Source organism: Dipteris shenzhenensis, chromosome 17, assembly GCF_047967505.1.
Source record: "Dipteris shenzhenensis isolate YYH24624 ecotype China chromosome 17, Dip_SZ_1.0, whole genome shotgun sequence".
Lineage (NCBI taxonomy): Eukaryota > Viridiplantae > Streptophyta > Polypodiopsida > Gleicheniales > Dipteridaceae > Dipteris > Dipteris shenzhenensis.
In genome coordinates this window covers 21,835,176-21,861,687 of record NC_141612.1, presented here as the reverse complement: position 1 = coordinate 21,861,687, position 26,512 = coordinate 21,835,176, and the positions used below count along the sequence as shown (strand labels likewise).

Genomic DNA, 26,512 nt, shown 5'->3' with positions numbered 1-26,512 from the left:
GATAGCAATGCGGCTTGCATTCTTTCTAGGGATATCTCTGATGAGTGGACTCTTTGTTGTTCAGTCCGCTAGGGATGACCTCTCAGTGCTTTACTGTATGCCATTGCTACTCATCCTATGCTACAATATATTGATCATCTTGTGGCTACAGGATCACTACATGGCTTGGAATTGGATGCTAATCGCAACATGGTTGCTCAAGCTTATGCTGATGATTCTATCTTTACCCCGAAGAATACGCCCCATGATCTTGGTGCTTTGATGCAGGCCCTCTCTGTTTATGGTTTGGCAGCTGGTCTTCATGTTAATTTTCAGAAGTCTAAGCTACTCCCTTTGCATTCCAAAGACTAGCATAATCTATTATGGCCCGGGGATATCATTCCACTCACTTAGTTTGTTCGTCATCTTGGTTACCCTTTGGGGTGGGAACTCACTCACTGACAACAAACTGATTGGGTTTTGGCTAAGCTTCGGAAAAAACTTGAGTATTGGAAACTGGCAATCTGGCCTTTGCACGTTCGTCTTCGAATAGTGCAGTCCATCCTTGTGGCATATATTCAATTTTACTTGCCATTGATCATGTTACCTAAGGCAGAGCTTACATCTTTCATGTCTGTCTTTATGGAAATCTTCTGGCCATCCAAACATGGCAGAAAAAGTCTCAGACTGCTTTCGATGCATCACATTTGTTCTCCCAAGATGCATGGTGGATTGAACATCACGGATATTCCTATGCATATTCTTGCCCACAGGGCGAAAATGTTGCTGTAATTTTTGCAAGGTGATCAGCCTTGGGCTCTTATGATTAGGACTCTGGTCACTCATATCAGTTTTTTTGCGTTTGGTCATTGGCAACTCGATCAATGGGATTTCTTTTTTGGCTGCACTGATGGCACTACTGACTGCCCTTTTCTCTCCCGCTTGCCTCTTGACTAGAAGCATGTTCTTTCTCATTTGGAATGGAATGGACGGCAATATTTGCTTGGGAATTCTTTGAGAGATAAAAGCATTCACTGGTCGAAAGTCTTTCAACCTCCCTTGGCTTTACAGGAACCTCGACGTTCCTACTTTATCTCGTTTAAAGGCATCACCTCAGTTGCTAATGTTATAGATGATGCTGGTACTATGCTCCCCTTTTCTCTAGCAGCCACTACATATGGATTGGGCTCCCATTATCGTTCTTTGTGGCGACAAATTACTTCTATGCTTTTGCCTTTTGTTTCGATTTCTTCTTTGGAACTCCAGGACCGCCGCCGGCTAGGAGATCGGACTTTGACTTCTCCAAGGTTCTCTTCTCATCCTTTGAGGCTATCTCAGATTACTGCACCTGCATTGTATAAAATCCTTTTGCCTCAACCTTGGGTTTCAGAGAGAGGTGATTCTGTTTAGCGAATGCATCGCCCAGCCAAGTGATGGAGGAAAAGATTACAGCAACTTTGGGCCTATAAAGTACCACTTTGACAATAATTTTTCTTTTGGCGAGTTCTTTTGGGAGTGTTTCCATCTGGATAGCTATTAGCTCATTGACACATTGCTCTTGCACTTTGCCATAGATGTTCTGCTTCTTCGTAGACTGTGCCTCACTTGTTTTGGCATTGTCCGTGCTCTCGTGAGTTTTCGATAGCGCCTACGAGCGAGATTCCCATTTGTTCCGTTTGGAAAGTTCTTCTGGCTATTTGGGTTTCATCCATCCAGACCGGAGTTTCATATTTTCTTCGTTTGGGTTCGCTACTGGGCACTATGGACTTTACGGACATATAGGAATTGTAAAGTCTTTGGTGATCCTACTTTCTCTCTGTTTGGCTTTTTTAGGTATTCTCTGTAACAATCTTTCTTTGATTGCTTGCAGACCCGCTCCATAGATCACGAGGTCTTTTTGGCATATACTGAAATTTTCAGTTGATGTAATTGTAACACCTTATTTGAGGTTGCTACTCATATAATATAATCAATCAAAGATTTCACCCCAAAAAAAAAAAGTGTGTGTGGGGGGAAGCTTTTTTTGTAATATAATGACTCAAAGATTCCCAAAAAAAAAAAAAAAGTGTGTGTGTTTTGAAGGTAGAGTGACAATTGGCAACAAGTGGACAAGTCCACATGTGATGCATTCTTGTTCAATGGAAGTTGATGATAAGTTCATGTGTCTTGTGAGCTTTTTCAGCATCTTTCTTAGCTTCTCTTTTTGTGCCCACAAGCTTCTTCTCTATCTTCATCTTAAGCTGTCGTTAGAAGTGCCCACAAGCTTCCTTCTCCATCTTCATCGTATTCTGTTTGTTCTCAACATGCATCAATCTTCCTGCACCCCCTTATTGCAAACCTCTTTCGTTCCCCCTCATCATCGCATTGCTCTGCCTTCCCTCCTCTCACCCTTCACTCGCTCCCGCCCCTCCCGCCTCTCTGTCGTTTCCGTCGCTGCTCCCTCTGTTTCCACCCCCCCACAGCTTTCCAAAGTGGTCAATTGGCAACCCGGCAAGCGATTGCAGACCCAGTCTACCCACATCACTTCTGATATCTCCACCATCCGTTCTCTTGACTGGGATAGAGATCGCTTTGATATGTACGTTGTTTTCTTCACATATAGAAAAATGACGAAAACTTCTTCCCGTTTTTTGTTGGTTCGGTGAGCGCGTGTTGGTAGAACAACAATCTTAGTCCATTGGTCAAGAAAGAAGTATCTTGTGTCCAGCCACTATCGCGCTGTTCCACATTATATCCTCCTGGTTCATTGGAGGCTTACAACGAGCGTTGTATGCTTTATCCAATTAGCAGCACACGCCTCATATACCTCCTATCTAGTTCAAAACTTATTGTGTTAATTCCTCTTCAAACCCAGACTGCATACGAGAGAATCTTTGCTATTATGGTAACCTGCATACGGCGCTGAGATCCCATAAGCATCCCTGGATTCCACGCTCTCAATTGGCTGTCTGGTCTACAGAATGCTAAGCTATTCCAACTGCAAAATAAACTTGAACGGCTGTCCAACAGGGGGTATTATCAGCATCTTGCAAACATAATTAGTAAATGAGAAGGCCCTCGTTGGAAATTAAAATTACCACGGACGGCAAAGTCTTTGAAATCGTTGTGGGAAATCATTGAGGCCTTACCAAGTCATTACATCTTCGGACAATTGTGAAAGCTTGCTATTTAGGATCCCAAACGCTTGTAAAATATAATCTATGACGTAACAGAGGAGCTATTGTATGTAGGGCCCAAACGCGTTTGAAGTAAATTAATGAGTAAACAGAGGCGTGAGGGGTGTGGCCTCCAGAGGTCTACATTAACTTCAGCCTACAGGACATTTCACAGGTTCCTGGTTCAATGCCTGCGATCACCTTGGAACAGCCACTAGGAGGCAAGTAAGGGGACTCTATAGCCAGAATTCAGGCTTGCTTGACCGCTCTTAGCAATCAGCTGTCCTACTGGATCGCTTCTGCCCTTGCTGCCATTCAGAGCGTGGGGTATATAAAGTGTCTAGCCAAATGTAGATGCAAGCAGAGTTCCCTATGTGGAAGTACTTCTTGTATGTCGAGGATTTCACCAGTTAAATAGATCATCAATCTCTCAAACAAATTCCCCCCCTTCTAGTATAGCATTGAGGCCTCCTCTGTCTCGGTCACATATCACGAGGTGAGCCAGGTTATTTGGGAGGATCTCTTACACACATTCAGGACCTGGTTGGCACCTAGCATGCTTTTTTTCTACAGGGATCACTGCTTGTGGATTTCAGAGGAGGGCTTCATTGACCCACCGGCATTAGATGCCTTGTATACTATGAGATCCAAGGTCGTTATGACTCTCTTCAGTGATGGTTTCGGATCCCTATCTAGTTTCTTGTCCTACCCAGATTAGAGATGCCCGGGAACTTTAATTTATAAGGCTGTCTGACACAAGGAGCATTTGCTCAAGACACATGCGAGATCAGGGTGTACAGCTAGACTCCACTTAGAGCACGATCATTGAGTTTTCTAGTAGACAGCACAGACCACAGGCTCTTTGGATCTGATGACTAGAGCGAGAGACATGATAGACTCGTTAGTGGGTTGAGGCATAGATAAGAGTTTAGGACCTTCCCTCCATGCTCACCAGATCGGAGGCACAACCGATGGAAAGGACAATGCCACTTGCTCAGCGCAAGGCCATAGCTAGAAGAAACATGATGGACCACACATATTGACTGTCGCTAGTGCTCTATCATAGGCTTTATGCCGCTGCAGCTTTATACATCGTCGGGCTCCCTCTTAGGCTTGACCCCTTCGAGAGCTTCCAGATGATCATCATAGTGATGCCACATCACAGCTTCCATCCTCTCCATGGGCTCATAGATCTTTTTAATGTATTGGTGTTTGTCTGATTATGGCTATGTTGTATTTGTCTTGGGTGTTCATGCCCCCTTAGAGGCTCCACCCTTTCAGCTCATTGTATCAGGTTTTTCCAGTCTCAGAGACCCTTCGGTCTTTGAAGACTTTAAAAAAATTTTCTGTCTTTTTTTTGGTGGCTTCAAAGTTTTGCCTTGTGCTCATTGGTTAAAGCGATAAACTATGTCAAGCGAGTTATCCTAAAAGTACAGAGTATGTTCAAGTATGCTTCCAAGAAGGGGAGTGTGGTAGGAGTAGATGCATCTTGGTCACTTCTGTAGAGTTTAGCAAGTATTGGTAACGTGTCATGCAAGATGATTCATTAAGTGTAATGTATATGGTGGTTCGCTATTTCACAATGGTAGACTCATTGTTATACAATTTTGTGGTATCCAACGCTCTACAGTGTCAGACAGATTCAAAGCTCACTAGTCATCTTCTTGTGCAAAATAACAAAAGAGAGTTTGATTGAGTATGCTTGTGCTTTCTAAGTTAGGATTGTAATTTTACGTCTTTGTAGGAAGCGATACATAAGTGTAAAGGGTCCATTTAGCTTTTTATGTTTTAAATAAGAGAGAGAGAGAGAGAGAGAGAGAGAGAGAGAGAATTCCAGTTTTTTGTAAGATCTTGTTTCTTGACTTGCTTGTTTATTTTTGCTTAGTCACCTTCTTCCTTTCTTCTTTATTTCTTGTTTTCTTTCTCTTTTGTTTATTTGACATATTTTTTAGTAAGCATTGGGTTTGCCCAAGAGACTCCGTGGGTCTTTAGAAACCCAGTATAGCTGCTTATGCTTGGGCACTGATGACGACATAAGTGTTGCTTTGCTTGCTAAGTATGTCTTCCTTTTGTTTTTCATAAATGTTTATGTTTACCTCTTTTTCTTCTCTTTCATTTTCTCTTTTATTTTCTGTGTAGATTTTTGGTCTTTAGAACAACAAAAAATCTAAATTTGTATGATTGGACTTATTCTAGTCTTACAAGGTATATCTTTTTCTATTAAGTACGAGCAAATAACAAAAAGCCCAGGATAAACTGCCTCATACAAAATCATGTATAAGAGAGGCTGTGGTAAGCAATTGAGAGAGTGGAATTGCCCTGAACCTTCACATCGTCCATGCAGTAAGGCAATGATTTCCAAGCAGAGTCTAAAAAGCGAGAGGGAGGTCTATGCAGAGGCATTGTTAGTGCATAAACTGAGAGACTCCTATGAGGATCTAAATGGAGCTCTGCGAATGTGCTCCTTTAAAAAGAAACTGAGAAGTTGACTGTGTAAGCCAGCCCATAGACACCTCTTCTGGATCCCATGGCTAGAGAGGGCATCCACTATAGAGCCAAAGATGCCACGTCTCTAATCATATGGAGGATAGCATCCTCAATTAACTTTTTGTTTTGTGAGTCTGACTAGTCTCCAACCCTCTGGAACCTGGTAAAAATATTTCTGTTGCCAAAGGATACAAATAACCTATAAAGGGACACCTGTGCCTGATAAATGCCCAGCCAGTGAGCCTAGATGCACTCAGTTAGTCTGAAATATCCCTTCAAGGTACTCAAGGGATATAGCTGTGAGTCCTCAGTGATGACACGCTGCTTCGGTGAAGGCAGATCTCTGAAGACCGTGCCCTTTTCTGTTGCATGTATTCTGCCTTAGGATCCACAACATGATCCTAAGGGCCAAGCAATAAGAGGGCAGGTACATCTTCAGGGAACAGAGCACGGCTTGCAATTGCTGCAGCCCAAGTAATACCCATACCAGAGTTCTCAATAGGGGTGTGCCCATTGGAGGATGAACATGTCCATGTACAAGGGGGAAATATTCGCCTGGCTGAGACAAATTTTCTCGTGGTTTGCCAACTTTCATTCGAGGTTAATCTTTGGATTCGCTTGAGCTGCAGGGGGCCTTTGAGTATTACCATTGTTAGTAGGAGCAACCTTAGCCTCCCCTTATCCTGAACAAGAGAAGACCAAAAGTCCCAGGGGCATTCTTGTTTTGTACAGAAGCAGGCATAGCTTCTGGAGGTATCGTATGCAAGGCCAGGGGACATTGCGGATCCGTTTGACCAAATTTCATGCATTCAAAACAAGCTTTTGCAAAAAGACCCTATCTCAGCTTGTAGAATGCATCACATTATTCATGGTGACCGAATACAATTCCGGCGCAGGGATATCTGTGTCTCACAATATGCAAAATCTGTTCAAGTCCCCGTTCTGCTTGGGTGGACACATGACCTTACCCAATGAGGTTGCAATTTTTGGCAACAATTTATCCAGGCATTGAGGGACATCCACCACCTTAATCCAAACTGGGCAACGATGCCTCATCAAAGAAGGATAGTCTCGTGTGGGAACCATAGAGGGGAATGTTCTAGAAGCATTTTCTTGTGATGTTCAATTGTCATAATTACTTCAAAGAACCCCCGGGTTGCGCAATGTACTTTTGAACAAAGCATCCACCCAACATGCGTGTCAGCCAGTTTCCCACACCCGCAGCAATTGGCATGTGTGCTGGGAAAAGATAATCACAAAATTCTTAGCATATATCCAGACTGGATCAACAATATCAATAGGCTCTTTCCAATCCTTTCGAGTCCCTTCAAACCCCTCATGCATAACTTTATAAACAAGCTGAGCCTCATGAGAGACATTAAGAGGGTCTTCTTGAGCCATAGCATGCTTCATTTTCTTATTGTGGGCCAATTTCTCTTTGTTGTAAGTTGTGTCATACTGATATGAAGCCATGTTTTCACAACAAGAAGGGCCTTGAAAGCTGGGCTATAGAAGCCACACTAGGCTATATGAATAGCAAGCAGTAGTGCCCAACAGAGAGGTAAAAAAACAAGAGAAAAAGTCGAAGCTTATGGAGCAATATGTAAGGAGAAGGAGAATGTACCCAGCAAAACTACCTAAGGTATCACACACAGTAAGCCACACAGCCCATTCCAAAAATCAGCAAAAGAGGGTGACTAAATGAAGCTAAAGAGGTCACAAAACAAGTAGAAGCCCTAAAAAACAGAGAATATAAACAGGGAAAACCAGAGAGTATGCACATGCCTAAGGAAAGGTTTCGAAAGGGAGTGTAAAACTATGAAAAGAGAAGGATTCTATACCGGAGAACAAGAAGGGGTTGAAGGCAGGAAAAAACGCAGAGTTTGGGGGATAGAAAACACAGAAGATTGCCCATACACACATACCCCGCAGATGTTGGCAAGAGAAAGAGGTGTAGAGGGAAAGGGCAGGTTGTGGATAAATTCTGGGTCAGTGTCGACTTGCGTGTAGGGCCCAAGTACCCTTAGATGAAGCTGTACGGGATGCCACAATGCTGCCAGATCCTTGCAATCACTGTGGACAGGTCCTAACTATGGGAAGCACCCCTATGAGGGGGGGCTGGAAAGGCAACCACCAATAGGTAGAGCAGCTGTCACCCATCCCTTCAAGGTACTCAAGGGATATAGCTGTGAGTCCTCAGTGATGACACGCTGCTTCGGTGAAGGCAGATCTCTGAAGACCGTGCCCTTTTCTGTTGCATGTATTCTGCCTTAGGATCCACAACATGATCCTAAGGGCCAAGCAATAAGAGGGCAGGTACATCTTCAGGGAACAGAGCACGGCTTGCAATTGCTGCAGCCCAAGTAATACCCATACCAGAGTTCTCAATAGGGGTGTGCCCATTGGAGGATGAACATGTCCATGTACAAGGGGGAAATATTCGCCTGGCTGAGACAAATTTTCTCGTGGTTTGCCAACTTTCATTCGAGGTTAATCTTTGGATTCGCTTGAGCTGCAGGGGGCCTTTGAGTATTACCATTGTTAGTAGGAGCAACCTTAGCCTCCCCTTATCCTGAACAAGAGAAGACCAAAAGTCCCAGGGGCATTCTTGTTTTGTACAGAAGCAGGCATAGCTTCTGGAGGTATCGTATGCAAGGCCAGGGGACATTGCGGATCCGTTTGACCAAATTTCATGCATTCAAAACAAGCTTTTGCAAAAAGACCCTATCTCAGCTTGTAGAATGCATCACATTATTCATGGTGACCGAATACAATTCCGGCGCAGGGATATCTGTGTCTCACAATATGCAAAATCTGTTCAAGTCCCCGTTCTGCTTGGGTGGACACATGACCTTACCCAATGAGGTTGCAATTTTTGGCAACAATTTATCCAGGCATTGAGGGACATCCACCACCTTAATCCAAACTGGGCAACGATGCCTCATCAAAGAAGGATAGTCTCGTGTGGGAACCATAGAGGGGAATGTTCTAGAAGCATTTTCTTGTGATGTTCAATTGTCATAATTACTTCAAAGAACCCCCGGGTTGCGCAATGTACTTTTGAACAAAGCATCCACCCAACGTGCGTGTCAGCCAGTTTCCCACACCCGCAGCAATTGGCATGTGTGCTGGGAAAAGATAATCACAAAATTCTTAGCATATATCCAGACTGGATCAACAATATCAATAGGCTCTTTCCAATCCTTTCGAGTCCCTTCAAACCCCTCATGCATAACTTTATAAACAAGCTGAGCCTCATGAGAGACATTAAGAGGGTCTTCTTGAGCCATAGCATGCTTCATTTTCTTATTGTGGGCCAATTTCTCTTTGTTGTAAGTTGTGTCATACTGATATGAAGCCATGTTTTCACAACAAGAAGGGCCTTGAAAGCTGGGCTATAGAAGCCACACTAGGCTATATGAATAGCAAGCAGTAGTGCCCAACAGAGAGGTAAAAAAACAAGAGAAAAAGTCGAAGCTTATGGAGCAATATGTAAGGAGAAGGAGAATGTACCCAGCAAAACTACCTAAGGTATCACACACAGTAAGCCACACAGCCCATTCCAAAAATCAGCAAAAGAGGGTGACTAAATGAAGCTAAAGAGGTCACAAAACAAGTAGAAGCCCTAAAAAACAGAGAATATAAACAGGGAAAACCAGAGAGTATGCACATGCCTAAGGAAAGGTTTCGAAAGGGAGTGTAAAACTATGAAAAGAGAAGGATTCTATACCGGAGAACAAGAAGGGGTTGAAGGCAGGAAAAAACGCAGAGTTTGGGGGATAGAAAACACAGAAGATTGCCCATACACACATACCCCGCAGATGTTGGCAAGAGAAAGAGGTGTAGAGGGAAAGGGCAGGTTGTGGATAAATTCTGGGTCAGTGTCGACTTGCGTGTAGGGCCCAAGTACCCTTAGATGAAGCTGTACGGGATGCCACAATGCTGCCAGATCCTTGCAATCACTGTGGACAGGTCCTAACTATGGGAAGCACCCCTATGAGGGGGGGCTGGAAAGGCAACCACCAATAGGTAGAGCAGCTGTCACCCCCGCCCCCCCCCCCCCCCCCCCCCCCCCCCCCCCCCCCCCCGGCTTGTAGAATGCATCACATTATTCATGGTGACCGAATACAATTCCGGTGCAGGGATATCTGTGTCTCACAATATGCAAAATCTGTTCAAGTCCCCGTTCTGCTTGGGTGGACACATGACCTTACCCAATGAGGTTGCAATTTTTGGCAACAATTTATCCAGGCATTGAGGGATATCCACCACCTTAATCCAAACTGGGCAACGATGCCTCATCAAAGAAGGATAGTCTCGTGTGGGAACCATAGAGGGGAATGTTCTAGAAGCATTTTCTTGTGATGTTCAATTGTCATAATTACTTCAAAGAACCCCCGGGTTGCGCAATGTACTTTTGAACAAAGCATCCACCCAACGTGCGTGTCAGCCAGTTTCCCACACCCGCAGCAATTGGCATGTGTGCTGGGAAAAGATAATCACAAAATTCTTAGCATATATCCAGACTGGATCAACAATATCAATAGGCTCTTTCCAATCCTTTCGAGTCCCTTCAAACCCCTCATGCATAACTTTATAAACAAGCTGAGCCTCATGAGAGACATTAAGAGGGTCTTCTTGAGCCACAGCATGCTTCATTTTCTTATTGTGGGCCAATTTCTCTTTGTTGTAAGTTGTGTCGTACTGATATGAAGCCATGTTTTCACAACAAGAAGGGCCTTGAAAGCTGGGCTATAGAAGCCACACTAGGCTATATGAATAGCAAGCAGTAGTGCCCAACAGAGAGGTAAAAAAACAAGAGAAAAAGTCGAAGCTTATGGAGCAATATGTAAGGAGAAGGAGAATGTACCCAGCAAAACTACCTAAGGTATCACACACAGTAAGCCACACAGCCCATTCCAAAAATCAGCAAAAGAGGGTGACTAAATGAAGCTAAAGAGGTCACAAAACAAGGAGAAGCCCTAAAAAACAGAGAATATAAACAGGGAAAACCAGAGAGTATGCACAGGCCTAAGGAAAGGTTTCGAAAGGGAGTGTAAAACTATGAAAAGAGAAGGATTCTATACCTGTGAACAAGAAGGGGTTGAAGGCAGGAAAAAACGCAGAGTTTGGGGGCTAGAAAACACAGAAGATTGCCCATACACACATACCCCACAGATGTTGGCGAGAGAGAGAGGTGCAGAGGGAAAGGGCAGGTCATGGATAAATTCTGGGTCAGTGTCGACCTGCGTGTAGGGCCCAAGTACCCTTAGATGAAGCTGCACGGGATGCCACAATGCTGCCAGATCCTTGCAATCACTGTGGACAGGTCCTAACTATGGGAAGCACCCCTATGAGGGGGGGCTGGAAAGGCAACCACCAATAGGTAGGGCAGCTGTCACCCCCCCCCCCCTTCCACCATAGTTACCAGGGAACGGCGTTCCGACATCTGGAATGCCTTTCCAAGAAGCAGGCTGGAACGGCCTCGAAATGTCCCCAATTAAAATTTTTTTTTTTTGCTTTTTGAAAGTTTCAAATGAGTATTTCAGAGCTTATATAGAAAGTTTAAGCTGTAAAATGTAAGTTTCTTTCTTTTTCTAACATAGTTTTATGTCATGTGATGATGTGTCGTGTATGACGTGATGTTCCAGTTCCCGTTCCCCCTTCCCGGAACTTTCCCGTTCCGACACCTGAATTTCCGTAACGTTCCCATTCCCTGGTAATTATAGCCTCCCCCCGCCCCCCCCACACACACACACAGGCCTCGTGGGCCTCTCTCTCCTCGGGAGGCCTCGCGGGCCTATGGGACAAAGTGCATGAAAGGAAAATAACTCATACAAGTCTCGAAGGGATGAAGCAAAGGGTGCCTCTCAGATAAGAACCTCCATGCAAAAGTGGGGTCCCCTTGACGAAACGATCGGATCATCTCATCCATCTTATGTGAGAGGAAAGCTCGCTTCTTATGCGGCATCAAGCGTCGTGAGTTCGGGTGTGTCTCAAATCTCGTCAAGTGTCCCAATGCTACTCTCGTATAAGATGAGATCTCATCTCCCTGCACTCATCATCATACCAAGAATTCTGTGACATCTTCCCAGTTGGGGAGTGAGCTGGGGAATGATCTAGTGGCAGCATCATGTATAGTAGATACCAATGCATCTAAGGCTAGGGCGAGGTCTGCATCATCTCTCAGGGGAGTCGCTAGCCTATGAGACAGTCAGAATGGTAAAAGACAAGTATGGGTGATCGGTGCCAAGGGGGGGAGGCGGGACTATGAAGACCTCGGCCATAGTCCTCCAGACCTCGGCCGTCGCTCGAGAACGTTATATATGATTAAGTTATGTATAGCCCCCATATCTAATACATGTCTCCCATTTTTTGTCACATGTGACGCATCGTCTGAGTGTCTCTCTATCCCGAGCTTTGGTGGGTCTACCTCTGGCGCTTGGAGGGGATCTGACTCAAAGTCAAGCAGCTCTACGTGTCTTTTCCCCGTACGCGCATTGAAATCACCAAGGAGTGCCGGGAAAACTCCACTATGTCCTCATAGATTGTCTCATAAGGGCTATGACCAGATGTAGTGACCTCACACGCGTAGGACGATGTGTCTGGAGGGAAATAGCACATTGCAATAAAGAACGGCAGTGTGTCAAGTGGCTGGAATCGTACCCATCTGTGTCCTGTGTGCTCCTCCTTTTGTATTAGAGCTATAAGTGACCTCAGATGCAATCTAAACAGGACTGCTACCCCTCCATCGCCTCTTATCCCATTGTCCCTTCTTGTTTCCTGCCTAAAGGCTGACTCCCAGGTATATCCAGTGACTATGGGTAATCCTCTTTCAGGACTCTCGTGTGTTTCAGTATAGAATATCATCTCCCTACTATTGTAAGTCTTTGAGAACCCCCTGGATCTGACCATAGGCTGCCGTTACTGTTCCATACTGCTATTTTCAACTCATGCTATCCTCTGACCCCATGGTGTGGGCACCGCCATGCATTATCTCCACGTGCATCCTCTCCTTTGTCTTTTCTTTCATGGATTATAACTTTACCATCCCTATAAACAGCCCATTTGTCCACCTCTCTGGCTGCCATAACACGTATCGTTCCTTCCTTCCAATATTTCTGATGCAATAATGTAAAATCATCATCAAGGTATATCTTAGTCCCTTTCAGGGTGGCTCTCATGCTCATAAAAGTGGATCTATCCATGGGACTCCTGAACTTTATTACGAGCGGCCTCGTGGGTACATCATCCCTTCCTACTTGCCAGCAGCCTCAAAGGTGAGATTGATGTTCATTTTAGTCATGAGCGCCTTTGCATCCACCATTGAGCTATCACCCACTACCAAGCCTCTTACTAGCACATTTAGGGCTTTATTGCTTTGTCTTTTTTCCTCTCCTAATGCATCAGAAATGAAAGCCTTCTTCAGGGCTGCTGCACCTTTGCTGACCTCTTCCTTCCATTCCATAATTTACTCCTTCCCTTCTATTATTTCCTGCGTAAATTCTGCATGCTTGCCTGGCATATTAGCTTGAATTACAGACACCTCCTTCCTTTGCAGATTTCAGCTCTTCCAATACTTTTTATGTTTTCTCTTCTTCTCGTGAGGGAGTTGATCTGCTCCAGTCAACTCCTCGATGGTATTGAGCTCCTCATTGAGAGGTGGCTGGAATTCACCCTCCTCTCGTTGCATGCATGCCTTTAGTGCTTCATTCTCAGCTTTTTGTGTAGCAACTTGACCTTCTAAATTCTTTATAAGTGAGGCATATTTACTGGTTTTTTCTTCAATCATTCAAGTCATTTTCTCCTGCATTTGTTTCAGCTGAGTATTCCACTCTGCTTGCATTTCCTCCGATTTATTGAAATCCTTCTGCATAGAGTCTCTTACCTTGTGCATAGTCCCATCTCCCTTGATTTCTCCGACCCTTTTCTGTAGTGACTCAATCTCGGCATCCCGTTTCTTGATGATATCCTTTGCTGCTGATATGCATGCCTTGGCATCTGTGTCATCCACTTTTTGGATATTTGCCCCAATGGTGCTATATTTTTGTTTCTTCTCTCCACGTGTCTTCTTATTTGGGGAGTTATCCATTTTCCAAATTTCCAAATTTGAATCCCCCAATTATATCTGTTGTATATGAGAGAACCCTGCTGAAAATGCATCCAAAGCTGAAGCAATAGACTTGATTGGACTTACATTTTGAGAGAGCTCTATCTTCCAATAAATTTCTGTTCTGGATGTCTTGGTTTAATCAGTTTCACTGCCTTGTTTGCAGGTGACAGGGGCAGAGCAGGTGGGCAGAGTGATGAATGATGTGGCGGGATGATGAGGGCAGGGCAATGGGCTGTTCATGCGTTGCGGTTGTGGTGGGCTGCTGAGAGCTGAGCTATAGGCGGGTGGCTGTAGGGGGCCCCCTCAGTTGGAGGCGGGGGCTTATGCAGCCCCTTGGCTGTGTAGGGTGCAGGGCGCAGCCCTGCACTGATGCAGGGAGAGGCAGACACTTTCCGCGACGCCTCACACAGACGTAGCGTCGTCTGCTAGGCCCTGGCAGCAAGGAGCAGTCCCCCCAATCAGTTTGTGGGGAGGGGGGGAGGGGTGGCAATTGAGGCGCTGCGACAGGAAACCCCTCTAAAGGGGTCACGATGAGGCGGGGGTGTGGGGGGAGAGAGAGAGAGAGAGAGAGAGAGAGAGAGTCTATTAACGTCCACGGGAGACCAAAGGTCTATGGAACAATAGAAAAGCCATCTAATACATCAGCATAGGGAGGGCACATGGCATCTCCCTGAGAGTGCATGTTTAGAGTACCTAGATTATGGACTAGAAAAAACATATAGTCGGCCATACATCATTTTAAGACTGAGTCTCTTTTGGTTTTGATTTAAACCCCTTAATGAGTGCTATCCCTCCATGGTACACTGCCCATTTACCATACTTCATGGCAGCCTTAACTTTGGCCAATTCCGTTGCTTTATTTTTCAGCTGAGCCCTTTTGAATTCCTTGGCTATCCATAGTTTAGTACCTTTCAGCTTGTAAGACTGTCGTAAAAACTTGAGTGGTAGATCTCGTGAATTGAACGTAAGGACAGCATGACCTTTGCTCCGGGATGTATTGACGTCCACGGGAGGCTCTCGCAGGCCTATGGGACAAAGTACACAAAATGGAAAACTCATACAAGCCTCAATGGGCTGGAGCAAAGGGTGCGCTAAGGCCCTAGTTGAGTACTAACCTATACTGATCTAATGAGCTCAAGAGATCAATCAAAATCAAAGCAAACTGAGAGCTGGGACTTAGAAGCCAAAGCCTGGCACCGTGGTGGCTCTCCAGTGAGCTGTGAAACATAAGAATATCTTTTTAGGAAGGTAGAAGTCAACATGATTCTAAACAGCGTAGGTTGTAAAAGGGGTAGCGAGGATTTGGATGCTGAGACTCCGCACAAGGACTTGGTTGTATCTGTAGTATGTGAAATTGTAATATCTGTTATATGTCTTGAGAATTTCTCATTGTAAATCATTGTGGGCTCCAATGGGTTTCAGTGGGCAGCTATTTCAGGTGTTGCACCAAAGAATCATGCTGTTCCCAATTATTGACGTATTCTATGCATATGGGTAATTCATTATCATGCTTGAAGTAGAAGATGAACTATATGGCGTGTAATCGTAATAGACAAGCAGATATATAAAAATATTGTTGTGTTCCTTTTTTTCAAAGACCAATTATGACTCATAAAGCTGAGACTCATGATATTTGCTACTGCTAATTATTCCACTCCTCCTTTGTGATATCTCATGCAGAGAGTTTGGCTTGCAGAATGGAACTACTTACAATTCATACATTGTCAATGCTGATAAGCTCACTATCATAGATGCGTCACATGAGAAGTTCCGGGAACTTTATCTTTCAGCACTAAATGAACAAATTGAGCCAAGGAATATTGAGTACATTGTGGCCAACCATACTGAGCCTGATCATAGCGGGTTGATACCAGATCTTCTTGACCTTGCACCAAATGCAACAGTGGTTGGCTCTAAGGTTTGCATACAGTTTTTGCACAATCTAGTGCTTCGGCCATTCAAAAGCCAGATTGTGAAGGTAATTGTTGCGTAGCTGCTTCAAAGGATGAAATAAATCATTGCAGTTTAAGGGATTTTTCTGGTAATTAGCTGGTCCAAACAATTTCAAGGGAAGGAGAGGGGTTTTGGCTAAGCTGTCTGTTTTCTGATGGAGTACTAAGAGAATGCTTGACCATGGTAATCCCACTCAAACCTGCAAGGGCTCAAATTGCTCGAATTCTATTTTTTTTTTTTTGGGTCTGTTGGGTGGGGGGGGATCCAGGTCTTTATCATATCTAATGGTTAGAGTTGATTGGTTTGGTATGGCAAGGCTAAAATGCTCGAACTAGATTTTGGAATTTTAATGAAGACTTTGTGTTGTATTTAGACCTGTAGAATAATTTCATTTGGATGCTACTTTTTGACTGGTATTGTAGGGACTTGATAAAATCTACAACTAGATCTCTCTTTGGATTTAGCACTACCTTACACTCATGCGCAGTCAATAAGCTTTCTGAATCACCCCACAAAATTGTTAGTGCTAAGACTTAGGATTTGACAAAAGCAAAGTGCTTGAAAAGCATGCACAAATGTTTTTCGGAAACATTCACGACTTTTTTGCCACTGCTTGAACGATTTTACAGGAATGAAGTGATAACTCACCTAAGTGATGTATCTTGGATCATATAATATACTGACTTACATTTCTACTTTGGAGAGTCAATACCACTTTTGGTGCTAAAGATAATGGAGCGATTGTCAGTTGTTTTGCTTGCATCTTTCTCTTTCACCATGTTGACAGTTCTCTATTGCATCTTCATTCCTAAGGATTGTGGGGATTGCTTATGAGCCGTCTTCTGCATCCTAAGGTACTCTCTCACTAAATCAAATATAGACGAAAAAATTTCCCCCTTAGCATAGTAGGGGTGAGAACTCTTCTTTTTACCCTTGTCCTATAACCTCTTCATTCTCTATTTGGGATATGTGCATAGGCAGTGCAGCAAAGAATATGCAAATGAGTTACTTTCAGCATAAGCGCCTCATTAGACTCTATTCTGTACTCCATTTGCTAGATTCAGGGAATTCTTGCACTACCTCCTTCCAGTCCACAGAATTCAAAAGCTGCACCATGTGCTGTTAAGTTTCAATATAGATTTTATGGCTTCATAAAAAAGAGTAAATCATTGCCACCATAAGAACTCATGAGGAAGCCTGGAATCGAGATACTGCTATAGTGGTACTCTGGATGGGATGTAAAACGGGCACCCAAGGTGGGGGTTAGCTAGGCCCAAGCTTGGGGTACGAGGTTGTACTTTGATGCGAAGTCCTGCAAAATAACCATAGATTAAGAAGACGACATTGTTGGCGCTGGTGAGCTTGCCACCCAACTGTAGATCCAATAGAAATAAAGGATCACCCTCTGAGCCTGCGGTTAGCCAAGCACCGCACCGCATCCATGGCCACAAGCCCTGTGTCCCATATCACGGGAGTCAACTCATGCTGAGTTTAGCGTCCCAACTTGAACAATTCTTATCGGAAATGCCTCGTGAAGTTAGGATCACATTCACTGACAATCTCAGTCAGAAGCACATAAAGACTAAACGATTCCTCCACCAAAACCTCTGCATTTGCTCGTGTGTGGAACACCTTCGCTTTTCCTCAACAAGCCAAATTGAAATTAAAAAATGTGAGTTAGGAATTAAAGCTCACTGAAGTAAGTACACTTTTACTAAAAGTGAAGTATACTCAACAAAGCACGGATACTCTTTAGTAGTATTACATGCAAGCCTGTCCAGCTCATGCATGCATGGCATCAAGCCCAAGTTGGTAAATGTTTGCTAATCAAGGGAAAGACTGGCATGCAGAGCATGCTGCTCCTAAGCATGACCCACATGCAAGGCACATGCTATTCCAGGCACTGCAAAACTCATACTCCAGCTTCTGTCCAGAAAGCCAAAACATAGCACATTAGCAGCAAGTCACCCTGTGGACTGCTGATCGACCCTTGATCTTGCTTGCATGTACCTTAATGTGACCTCTCACATACTCCAGAGCTGGTCGACCAGCTCACAAGCAGAATTCTGTTATTTTTCCATCTCCACAGCCGGCCCAGGCTAATGAATCAGCATAAACTTGCACGTAAGGCCTGCTAAAAGGCTGACGAATAACCCAAACAGCCCTCCCTCGCAGACGATGTCCTTCTTAAGCTGATGAATCATCTCAAACAACCATCCTATGCATAAGATAACCTGCTCGAGCAGCCATCCCATGCACACGAACTGACGAAAACTCAGGTTCAGCCTCCTTCTCATGCACACAATCATTAACAGAGCCTTCTAGCTGTCGCGATATGCCCTATTCACAATTTGTGAACTTATTCATGAATGTCCTTGCGAAGATGCTTCTTATGAGAAGCCAAACCACATTCTTCTATCGAGATGCATGCCCCATTTTCAAAAATCCAGAGGCAAGTGGAATTCCATGACTTCTTCACAAGAGGAATCTTTGTGCACACATGTACCAAATTCACATCCTCTACCAATGCCTCGATGTTTTGCTACACTGGGAGAAGAATCTTCAACAAATGAGCACCAAAACACACAGAGACAGGTGCTCATGCAAATGAGGATAAGCTCCCAAATTTTGGTGATTGGGTGGCTTTAGTACCAATTGAAATGGGCACCCAAGGTGAGGGTTAGCAAGACCTAATCTTAGGTGTAGTCTAGGTTCTACGTTGACACCAAGACTTGCGAAAAAACCATAGATTACAAAGACCAGATTGGGGGAGCTGGCAAGATCACTACCCAGCCATAGATCCAATGTAAAGGATCACCCTTCGAGCTTGAGGTCAGCCAAGCATTGGTGTTGTGTCCATGGCCACAACCCCCGTGCCTCATATGGTGGGAGTCCACCTATATAGGTGCTAGGCTCAAGGTATTGTTATCCCAAGGAATTCATCTCGAGGGATCCCTGTCAATGAGCCCACAACTCCTATATATAGACTCACCAAAGGGTGTCCTTATCCTAAGGCACCCATATAAGGTGTACGTACTAACTCCTTTTAAAGGATCCAACGCTCAGACCTAACCCATCATTAATGCTAGCTCATGCTATGGCCTTGAAAGAGGGTGGGTGCTTCAGATTTCGTGCCTAGTCTCTTGTTGACTTGGTGTGCATGGAAGTCAAGGTCTTGGTCCTGACATCTCCCAGAGACATCCTCTCCCATGAAGAAGTATGTGATCTCTAGATGTCTAGAGAGCTATGGTTCATGGTGGGTCTCATGAGTTTAGATCTGAGCCGGGTGAGCTCATGTACGACGAGTGTGTTTGCATATCTCGTTTGTATAGTCGATGACTGCTCATGTTTGTATTGATGGGTGAAAAGGCAATGGTATCTTCCTTGGATCTCATAGACTCATAGTATCTAGGGCATCCCATCAAGACATGCTCCTTGGTCTCTACCTAACGTGTGTCGCAAAGAGTTCAAAGTATTGGATCTCTGTGCTGCCATCTCACACCTGGTCCATTGTGTCAAGATTGCATGGGAGAGATGGGCTTGCAGGTTTCCTGGTGCATAGAGGCAACCGTCCTCACTCAAGTGGAGGAACATGTGTGCTATCTCTCCCTCCTCCTCTTCGCATTGGGCATACTTTTGGGTTCATTAAGTGGCCTAACATTGTGACGCTGCAATGAGGGTGCTTTGCATGGGGTGAGAGTTGTGCATATGTCCAATCTCCTATTGGTTTGATGACTTTAGAGAGGTGGCACAAAATCGTGTCAAGATGCTCACGTGTGAAGAATTTTTTGTGCTATGTTGTTGTTAGATGCCATATCTAACATCAAATCTCATGAGTCTAAAATCGTAGTCTAGTGACATGTGCAAAAAGTGCATTGCACATTGCACCTTTGTCTGGATAGTCAATAATCTAACTCATGTCTAGATATCCATGGTGAACAAGTAGTGTTACCTGCCTAGAAACTTAAATAATCTTGGGCAACCTTAGTAGTACATGCTTTTTTGTCTCCAGCTCAAGCCCGTAGAGAGTCCTAATATTAGATCTCTACGATGTGTTGTTTCTGCAATCTCTTGATTGGCTTCGACTTGGAGAGTGTGTGAGAAGAATCCTAAGCTAACCCATGGCAATTCGTATCACATGGGAGAGATGGATTTGTAGGTGTCTTGGTGTCCAAATTAAGCCTCTTCTCGTAAGGGAAGGACATAGTCTCTATAGAAGGCCATTTGTGGCATGTGGGTGTTGGAATAGCCCTGTCTACTAGATTTATACCTGCTAGAGGTTGCCTTTGATGACCTAATGCATCTTCTAATGTGGTATCATGAAAAAGTGGCATCTAGGGAGTACTACGGATGCTTTTTGCCTTATCAATTCTTGAGTGATTGATTCTCTGTTCCATGTGTCTGGGTAGATGACCAATGGGTATGTGAAACCATATTGCTACTCGTGCATACCAACACTACTCATTTTTTACAATTGTGAGCTCATATATGGCTAGACACTTTTTTAAATCTAGTAATAAAGACACCGCTTATTAGCTATCATACGGAGATAGTTTTATGAAAACCATCAAAGAAGGTCTAGTTATTGATGAACCCTCAATTAGTGAGGAAGCACTTAGAAGACTTCAAGGTCTGAAGGGCACCTAAAAGGATCCATGTGAGTTATGCATTAATGACCACTATGAAAGTATAGCCTAGTTTGAAAGTATGAGGATGCCAAGGACAAATACCAAGTGATAGGAAGCCATGAAAGAGGAGTATCGTAGTATCATATAAAGAAAACCATCAAAGATAGTCAAGTTATTGATGAACCCTCAACCAGTGAAGAAGGACTTAGAAGACTACAAGGGTCCAAAGAGCACCTCATAGCCTCCATGTGAGTCATGCATTAATGGCCACTATGAAAGATATAGCTGAGTTTGAAAGTTTGAGGATGCCAAGGACAATCCCAAGTGGAGGAAGCCATGAAAGAGGAGTATGGAAGTATCATATAAAAGAAGACTTGGGAATTAATAGATTTACTGCCAGGAAAGTTTTTCATTAGTAATAAAATATGGGTCTACTGGTTTAAAATGTATAGTGATGGAAGTGTGTAAAAGTATAAGGCTAGGCTGGTTGCAAAGGGCTATGCTCAGAAAGAAGACATTGACTATGATGAGACCTTTGCGCTAGTAGCCAAACATAGCACTATCAGCTTGATAGTGGACCAGCCATGTGGTTTGACGTTAAAGGCAAGGAGAAAAAGGTTTGCAAACTACGAAAAAATTTTGTATGGTTTGAAACAAGTGCCTCGTGCCGTGTATTTGAAAATTGATGAATAATTCCATGAAAGGGGCTTCAATAAGCGTTCATTAGAATATAGTTATATACAAAGCATGCGCCTTCCTTTGCTTGATGCAACAAAAGGACTTGTCATCGTGGTTTTGTCCCGGCTGCTTCATGCATGAGCATCAGCCCAAATTCTTCAAAGTGAGTTATAGTTCTTACATTGTCATCACTAATAATAACAAGGAACTAATGAAATAGGAAGAGAGAATGTTCATATGTTGATCCAATACCATTGAATCCAAGTGAGAAATTTTAATAGATCGACATAGCCTTGGAGTAGATGGCACCTTATATAGGCGACTTGTAGCTAGCTTGATATATTTGACCACCACTAGACCAGGCATAACATATTCAGTTAGTGTAGTGTCCCAATATATGGATGATAAAAAATAAACCCATTGGAGGGCAGCCTAGAGCATTCCCACTTTTGTCAAGGGAACCATAACTCCTGCGATTGAATATAAAAGAGGCAATGATTGAAAATTCTTAGGGTTTACTGATAGTGATTGGACAGGCTGCTCAGATGATAGAAGGATCTTGCCTCAACAGTGGATCTGGCCTGATATCGTGTAGTAGTAAGAAGCTAAGTACTGTTGCTTATTCTCCACATAAGCCGATGACGAACGCATCTTGTGAGGCCCTTTGGTTGAGGATGATCTTAACCTTATTCAAAAAGATCCATATCCCTTATAATCAAAGCTCTATTTAATTGGCCAAAGGTTCCTAGCTTGTGTGAGAAGCCACCTGGAGGATTCTCCCTCTCATCTCCTCATATTTTCACCTCCTCAGCTAGGGTTTACTATATGTGAGGCTCATTGTATGTTTGCAATAAGTCGCTGCATTTTCAGTTTGGTGTATCGGTTGTAACCAGAAATTGGCATTCCATTTGCAGCAGCAGTTCATTGTGTGTGTATCCTACCTGTGTTTGTCTGTGGAGGGCAATTCAGTGTAGAAGGCCTCCACCTGTTTTCTTTTAGTTCCGACACATAACTTGTTTGCCTATTGTTTGATGGCTGATTTGTAATATTGGAGGTGCACTACCTTGTTGTCTTCGATCTTGTTCTGCCTTTTTCTTTTGTCATTCGTTCTCATAATGCCCCATCTCTCCACAATAATTGCATTTTCTCTTTTTGTAGAACTTAGTTCCACTGCTTGAATTTTGTGCATTATGGCCAGCATATGCAGTGCCAGCACACTCTCTTCCTACATGAGAGAGAATCTGATGCATTGTTGAAATAGTTACCCTTGCCTTTTCTCCTATGTGTTGCAAAAACTTGATCATTGCAATGACCTCCCTCCATGTGTTGAATGAGTTGCTCTTCCTAGTAGAGCAAACCAAGTATTTCCTGATATAAAAGCATCTTGGCATGAGCTGCCATGTTGAAGGTGGAGATAGTCTTTATATTGTGGTACCAAAGAATTCAAAGTGATTAGCATAACGACTTTTTCCTCCATCTTCTCACCCAGATGCCAATTGCTTGGTGTTTTTGTTAAGCTTGGTGAGATGACTGGGAAGTGAATGTCTCTCTCTCTCTCTCTCTCTCTCTCTCTCATCCCTAGAGAATGCTTGTGCTGAAGTCTCCACACTCATTATATGACTAACAAGGGAGAATTTGGCTTTGTGGATGTTTTCAACAATCTTCCACCAAGCTTGAAGAGGGGATTCTTGTGCTTTCTTAGATCTTATATATGATAAACGTGAACAACCTGAATATAGTGGTTTACACATTATAAAAATGCCTCACATTGACTCAAACATTTCTGATTTGGCAAAATATGGAGTCATTTCTTCCCAATTACATATATTTTCCCGCTTTTGGACAACTAAGGAGTCTTTCATCACTGAATGTAGTAATTTGATCACTTTACTAATACACAATAGGTATAATCTAAGAAAAATAATGAAAAAAGTACGCACAATCTTAGATATGAAGTCTTTTATCTATGGAGTATCGGCCTTAGGCATGTTTAACATAAGCTGAAAACAAAAAATAGGGAGCTGAATAGCCCGTTTTTCTTTTAGTTTCAAAAGAGAGTTTGATTGAGTATGCATGTGCTTTCTAAGTTCAAAATGTAGTTTTGCATCTTTGTAGGAAGCGGTACATAAGTGTAAGGGGTCCATTTAGTTTTTTATGTTTTAAATAAGAGAGAGAGAGAAAGAAAGAAAGTTTATTAAAGTCTTCGGAAGACTGATGGGTCTATGAGACTGTGAAAATCGTGGTACAAACGAGCTGTGAGGGTGGAGCATTCACACCAATGCAAAATGCAAAAAATGCAAAATGATAGTACTAAGTACAACATAGTCATGTCAATGGTCGGCTACATATCAATCTTATCATCATCATCATCAAGACGTCAGGGTGGATGAGGCAATGGAGGCATGAAATCGGCGATAGAGTGTTGTCGGCTGCTCACGGGTGTGGCCCTGTGACGTCTCTTGGTCATAGCTCTGTGCCTAACAAGGGCTACGATAACCCCTGTCGGCCGGCGAGCTCCAACTCTGAATAGAGAGGGGATATCCCCGGGTGCCTGACTGCCTCATGAATGAAAGATGCCAAGCATCTCTGGTCTGGATAGGAGAGGAATTGGGACATAAACCCCAGAGCTATCTTTGAAGAGGTAGTAGAAATGCCCTCGGATCTCATAGTAAACATGACACATGAAGATGAAGTGCTCCTCCGACTCAACCTCCTGTATGTCACATGATGTGCATATGCACCTCTCCCTATGTAGGCCCTCTGTTGTGCTGCTCTCAATACGAAGTCTATGTGAAGAGACCTGAAACTGCCCAATAGAGATCCTCAATGAGTGGGGTGAGTGGATCTGCGTGTATCCTAGTGGGTCAATGAAACCCTCCTCTATGATATGCAAGGAGTGATCCCTGTAGAAGCTGAGCTTCACTGGAAGCTCGCTCCCAGCCAGGTCTGGAATGTGTGTAGCTGTAAGAGATCTTCACGGATGACCTGGTTGACCTTGTGTGATAGGAGGGGAGAAAACGGAGCGTCCATACTGTACTGGAAGGGAGGGAGTCTATCCATGTGGAGCTCCAGTCGCTCAACCATCTCTCTGTGCGTGCATACCAGCATCTCTGGTCACCTCCCGCTGATAGTGCCATCGCTAGTAGTCTGCTGCGCCTAGAAGCATAAGCTCCGTACGCCCTGACTCAATACAGATACGTGGACCTAAAATGCTGCATCTAGCTATAGTGGGGATGACCCAAACTCAACCTAAATGATCTTGTGAGGAACAGATGGCTTACCGCGAATCATCCGTGATAGCATGAGAACCTGTACCCGCTCCACACGAGCCCACTCTATATGAGAGAGAGAGAGAGAGAGAGAGAGAGAGAGAGAGAGAGAGAGCTTTTATTCCTATTTTTTGGAAGATTTTGTTTCTTCATGTGCTTGTTTATTTTTGCTTAGTCATCTTCTTCCTTTCTTGTTTTCTTTCTCTTTTGTTTATTTTACGTATTTAAGCAAGCAGTGGGTTTGCCCAAGAGACTCCACGGGTCTTTAGAAACCCAATATAGCTGCTTATGCTTGGGCACTGATGACAACTTAAGTGTTGCTTTGCTTGCTAAGTATGTCTTCCTTTTGTTTTTTAAAAACATTTTTTCATACCTCTTTTTTCTTCTCTTTCGTTTCTCTTTTATTTTCTGTGTAGATTTTTGGACTTAGAACAACAAAAATTCTAAATTTGTATGATTGGATATATTCTAGTCTTACAAAGGTATATATACATGAATCTTCCACAAGATCTTTCTTGTGAATAGCATCTTCATTGTGAACTTCTCCAATAGTTCTGACTGCGACTTAACTTTTCTTCCACATGAGGCATCTTATCTGAATTAATGCTTGCAAAGAAATGCTATCCCCAACAAATACTACTGCTGTAGTAACTGAAAGTAACAAGGTGAAAAACCTGGATGTGGGCTTGCTAAAACACCAACAGAGAGCGGAAGCACTTGCCAAAACTTCAAATGTCACCTCGAATTGCAAAACCCCTTTGCCAAACACCTTCAAATCGCTTTGAAATGTGTGTAATGGTACACAAAATGCAAAATCCCCTTGTTTGTCCCCACAAAATGTCTACAAATTTGAAATTACAGCAAGAATTGGCTGTCCCGAAGATCAGTTTTCTATCAACACTATCACAAATGCATTCCAAATTGCATCTAAAGGTGAAGTTTCAATGCTGATAGTGAAATAGATTGTCAAAATGCAAGAATGCTATTTATTAAAAAAGCCTTTTTTCCTGTTTCTTTCTTTTCCCTTTTTGCCCGGCGATTGTGTACGCCTATGCTTGTAGCACTCCCAAGTTGTTGGAAAAGATGTGTAGCCCTTCTGCAAATTACATTAGAGTGCATGCTAGATTTTCAAGCGAAGTGTTTGGAGTGTCCCATGTTGTTACAAGCTGTATGCTATCCAAGTGCCTGCTAGATTTTGAAGCGACTGTGTGGAGTGCCCCATGTGGTCCCATCTTCCGACGATGAAAATTCTCATAGCTCCTCCAGGGATTCACAAGTGCACGTGTGTGCGCAGGACTTCCCTGCAAGACAGGTTGTGATAGCAATTGTTAAGTTTGGGAGATCAGGAAGAGACTACACAGCATTGGAGAAAGCTTGAGAAGCTGAAATGGATTGCACACAACACAGTGCGAAAAGGTATTATTGTACCACACGTTTAGGGACCTGAGAATCCTTGAAGTCAGATTCTTGATCTGAACTCGTTTTCCACCCATGAGGGCATTATTCTATCCATGGTGAGCATAATCCCAACAGTTATGCAGTGGTAGCTGGGCATGTGGCAAGAGAATTATGTAGTAGGAGAGCCTTCTTTTGGGCATCTGAATCAAGCAGCACTTGGGCTGTCCATGTGTAGTGCTACTCATCACTCTTATTTTAGAGCATGATATAAACATAGTTATGGATGTCTACATGGCTGCATGTTCTGTGGGTTTTAAGCATTGCATTGCAAGTGGTTTGGCTGCAGCAAGCGAGCCTCTATTTCCTGACAGGAATACAGTTTTGTATGAAAGTAAAAATTTGCAAGATGACAGGTCCAACATTTTCTGAAATAGAATTGTGTGCTGTTCTATTAGCCATATTGTCTGTTGGGTACTAATATCCTTATGAATGTCGAACATCAATCTCTGAAGCTCCTCTTCAGTCAGTATGTAATAAGAGAACGACATAGGAATTGGGAAATTTCATGCTATCCTTCTACCTTCAACCTTGTATATTATTTGGGGAATGAGAATAAGGTAGCAGAGCTATCATCATTATTTCCTCAATAGCCTACTATGAAAACCTTTAAGCCCTAAAGCAGACCCATTGATTTGAATAGCATTGGGCCGTTATGAAGGTACCAGAAACTGTAGTATTAGAGATGGACTGTTGTAGCAAAATCTATGTACATATCTTTGCAAATTAGAGGTTGAAGAAACCATTCTTTTTTATACATAGCACCTTAGAAGGCAGCAACATTAGCAGAAGTGG

The 26,512-nt window shown here is 43.4% G+C and overlaps 1 protein-coding gene across 1 annotated transcript in view; it reads left to right on the top strand.

Annotated features, from left to right (window-relative positions):
- The first annotated feature begins 2,144 nt into the window (after positions 1 to 2,144).
- The window catches only part of LOC147891847 (uncharacterized), an 84,917-nt gene continuing 60,549 nt past the window's right edge, over positions 2,145 to 26,512 (top strand). Inside the window, exons 1-2 of the mRNA XM_087387895.1 lie at positions 2,145 to 2,557; positions 15,415 to 15,712. Coding sequence (XP_087244021.1) covers positions 2,283 to 2,557; positions 15,415 to 15,712 — 573 coding nt within the window. The 5' untranslated portion in view covers positions 2,145 to 2,282. The remainder of the gene's footprint in view (positions 2,558 to 15,414; positions 15,713 to 26,512) is intronic.